The sequence below is a fragment of the Lactuca virosa genome, chromosome 4 (assembly GCF_052849685.1).
Source record: "Lactuca virosa cultivar CGN04683 chromosome 4, Lactuca_virosa_CGN04683_v6, whole genome shotgun sequence".
Taxonomy (NCBI): domain Eukaryota; kingdom Viridiplantae; phylum Streptophyta; class Magnoliopsida; order Asterales; family Asteraceae; genus Lactuca; species Lactuca virosa.
Genome location: NC_136429.1, coordinates 534,384,625 through 534,388,120, shown reverse-complemented (window position 1 = coordinate 534,388,120; position 3,496 = coordinate 534,384,625). Strand labels below are relative to the sequence as shown.

The 3,496-nt window shown below is 31.4% G+C and overlaps 1 protein-coding gene across 2 annotated transcripts; it reads right to left on the bottom strand.

The window, feature by feature from the left end:
- Nucleotides 1-542: 542 nt before the first annotated feature.
- LOC145109580 (uncharacterized protein At3g27210-like) lies at nt 543-2,923 on the bottom strand. 2 transcript variants are annotated; one of them, XM_079046775.1, is made up of 4 exons: nt 2,722-2,923; nt 2,444-2,642; nt 1,101-1,181; nt 543-1,019 (listed from the first exon to the last, which is right to left on the bottom strand). In XM_079046775.1, exons 2-4 carry the CDS (start codon nt 2,586-2,588, stop codon nt 673-675), a joined length of 573 nt encoding a protein of 190 aa, XP_078902901.1. In that variant the 5' UTR covers nt 2,589-2,642; nt 2,722-2,923; the 3' UTR covers nt 543-672. The 2 variants fall into 2 exon arrangements, with proteins under 2 accessions (XP_078902901.1, XP_078902900.1); XM_079046774.1 differs by having other exon boundaries at nt 2,444-2,923.
- Nucleotides 2,924-3,496: the final 573 nt, after the last annotated feature.

Sequence of the window (3,496 nt, the reverse complement as noted above, 5' to 3'; positions counted from 1 at the left end):
ATAAATTTAACCCCACCATGGCATGTAGGGTGTTGGATGAAGGTTTAAAGCGATTATTTTTAATTTGAACTCGGTGACAATCAATTTTGAATATTTTAGGTTATTTAATTTAGACCAAAATATTCACATTAAAAATTACTATAAAAAAATACTAGCAATCATCTACTGAAGTAGATATAAGATCATCTAAGTATCATAAAAATCCAATATCACACGTCAAAATCTAGACATTTGTACGTTGTAAGCATGTTCGGTAACCCAATCATAGATGCATGTACTTGAAAGAAAGAAAGATTCTTGAAGATGGCAAAGTCATGATCCACTGAATTGATATTTGATAACGGGACAATGAATGAATGACCCATAAGGTAGCAATCTCTTCAATATTTATAGGTATAGTAGCCCATATCTTCTCAGAGAAGATAAGGAGAAAACATTAGGACATGTTTTCCATACTAGTAGATATAGCTGAGTTGACTCGCTTGGCCTTATATTAAATTAAATAATAAAACTGTTATTGAAATCAAAAATCTTGAAACCTCTTGAAAAAAAAAAACATATACTTGGTGTATATCTTCAATATTCGACCCCAAGACAAGTTACTTGGCTTTTTACACATATTCATTTGTTACTATACATTATACATATGACCCAATGGGCACCTCATCACATTCACCCCACAACAGGGTTAGGGTTAGGGTTAGGGTTAGGGCTCATCATCTTCTTTGATGAGCTACGAGTGTAAAGCAAACTTGGAAAACAACCCTGCATCCTCTTTGTCTTCAAACCATAAGCATTAACATTATCACCCTGGACAATTGGACTTTCCACTACTTTCCCGTTTTTGTTAACTGCTTCTTCTTCATCGTCCTTTTCAAATTCGTAGTTGCCTCTTAGACTGTCTTTAAAAAGATCAGAAAGTCTCATTTTCTTTTCAGAGCCATTTGGAGATGCTTCATGTTTATTAGAGAACTTATGGTGGACAGGAGTATTGCCTCTTGAATTTGATGGGGTAAATTCTGCATTAATAAATTATAATTACAGGGAGACCACTCATTTAAAAAATAAAAAATATATATATGAAAAATAAAGTATCTTACCACCATTAACACTCATGAAATCATCGTCACAATCAGATTCTAACCATGCCTGTGAGTCAAAAAATGTCTCCTCTTTACTACCTGCAGCTCAAATTCAAATTCAAATTATTTAACACACATATACATGCGTATGTCATGTATCATATATGCAAGATTAAATAAATAATCTAACTTGTGAGTAGCTAGCTACCATTATTGTTCATAACGAGAATGTTCTGTGGGCCATTAATTCATCTCATATAATAAGTTACACCGATATGATTGGTATTCTAAATTTTGTTTTCTAGTCAATTAATTATAACACCATGGATCAAACAGAAACAGCAAAACATGATTTGAGAATGAAACAATAATTCTGAAAACACAAAGTTGTAATTATTTTAATGTTTTCAACCCAAAGATTTTTTTTTTTTCAGCGAATTTCAACAAAAACCTGCGGTTTTTTATAAAAAAAATTCAAAAATATTTTTTGTGATCTCTAAGTATTTTTTTTATACATTTTTATGATTTTTAGGGTTTTTTTTGTTTTCCATATAACATAAACCTATATATATATATATATATATATATATATATATATATATATATATATATATATATATATATATATATATATATATATATATATATATATATATATATATATATATATATATATATATATATACACACTAAGATCGATCGTAACTTTGAAGATAGATAAGAATTGCAATTTTTGTGCGAAACACAAGCAGTACATATCTTTTGACCAACTCTTTCCTAGCTTTTCCCCTTTTCCAAAACAAGCAAAGAACCTGACAACCTTTTCCATAGAATAAACAAAATATATACAATTACATTCCTACAAATGTAATTAAAGTAAAAGATATAATTAAGATCATCAGAAAAAACCCCTTTGATTATATCGAATTAGATGCAACTCATGAAATTAATAAAGAATCTAAAGATCGACAAAGAGTCAACAATCAAATTAAGCAACAAATGGAATAAAGAAAACTCACATATCGATCCAATAAAAGTCAAAAAGAGAGCTAAATCTCGTATAATAAAGAAAACTAGAGGGTGGCTGGCTATGAATTAAAGAGATGATGTTCGGAAGTAGTGTCTTATATAAACTGATTATTCATGGATCAAATAATTATTGCAACTTCAAGGATCTTAAAACATCCAAACACACCATGTCTTAATTTGTGATAGTTAAAGCGCATATATATATCGAAATACCCCTATACAAATTAACAAAGCAATTAAGGGATGAATATGAACCACACAAAGACATCAGAATCACAAGACCCTGTAGACCCATGAAAATTGGCGATGGTATAGAGGAACAGAAATAATACCAAAATTGCGAAAAGAAGTGGCTGGGTGAGGAGGAGGATCGCCATTGATGATGGGAGGTTTGACGAGGTTGGTATCATTAGACCCAAACAAGACTTGAACCTTCATCGCAGAAGGCTTCTGGTGTGTTGAAACGCAAGTTCCCATCTCGATAATTTAATAACTGGCGACAATTCTCGAGTTAATCAAGACACACAGAACCTGTGATGATACTGTGTTAAAGAGAGAGATAGAGAGAGAGTAAAGTATAAATGAAATGAATGGTGTGATTTGGCGTTACGCTTAAGATAAGAAGGAAAACGGTTGTGAGTAGTAGAAACTAGAAAGCAGAAATGCCAAAATAAATCGAGAAGAAAATGGAAATGGTGGTAAATTGGTGATTGATTAAAATTAAAAAAGGGAAGCTGTATGCATTAACCAAGAGCTTCCATGGTCCCTCCCTCCCTTTGAACTGTATTTAAAAGTTTTTTCTATTTTTTTTAGGCTTGATTTTGACATTCCTTGTCTGCATTTGGATTTTATACACACGGAAGGAAAGGAGGAGGAGATATTTTTCATATCACTTATAATTTGTTCTTTTATATTTGGGTTGGATATGATTTGATTTCATGACTAATTGCGAATCAATGATATTTTTTTTTTATCATAATTACAATTTTGTTTTATTTAACATAACAACTGTATCATTCGTCATTCGTTTTCTTTATATAAAACATCATGTAAATTTAGAAGATAAAAACAAGTGGGATGGTGGTGATGAATGAATGATGATTTCTCAATGCTACTAAAGTCTAAAAGTGGTTAATTAAGGCTTTATGGAATTGTACTGTACAAGTGTAAGAAGCAGTAAGTGGGTGAGCGTCGGCTGTTGCCATGTGAGTAGAGTAGCGCGTCCAGCCCGGGTCTAAACCGCGGACACATGCTCTTAATATTTACCTAACTCCCTAACGTCCTTTTTCATGTGTTATTATCATATTTAGTATTTTTCTTCTTTTGCAAAAAGTGCGGGGAAAATAATTTGGAAAGGTAATTAACTTTTCAGTAAGTTTACATCT

What these genes read in the sequence shown, in the direction of transcription:
- LOC145109580 (XM_079046774.1), bottom strand. Translation starts at nt 2,588, where the DNA reads ATGGGAACTTGCGTTTCAACACACCAGAAGCCTTCTGCGATGAAGGTT. An exon ending in CACTTCTTTTCGCAATTTTG is followed by an intron (nt 1,182 to 2,443) that starts GTATTATTTCTG and finishes TTTGAGCTGCAG; the next exon opens with GTAGTAAAGAGGAGACATTT. An exon ending in TTTCATGAGTGTTAATGGTG is followed by an intron (nt 1,020 to 1,100) that starts GTAAGATACTTT and finishes TTATTAATGCAG; the next exon opens with AATTTACCCCATCAAATTCA.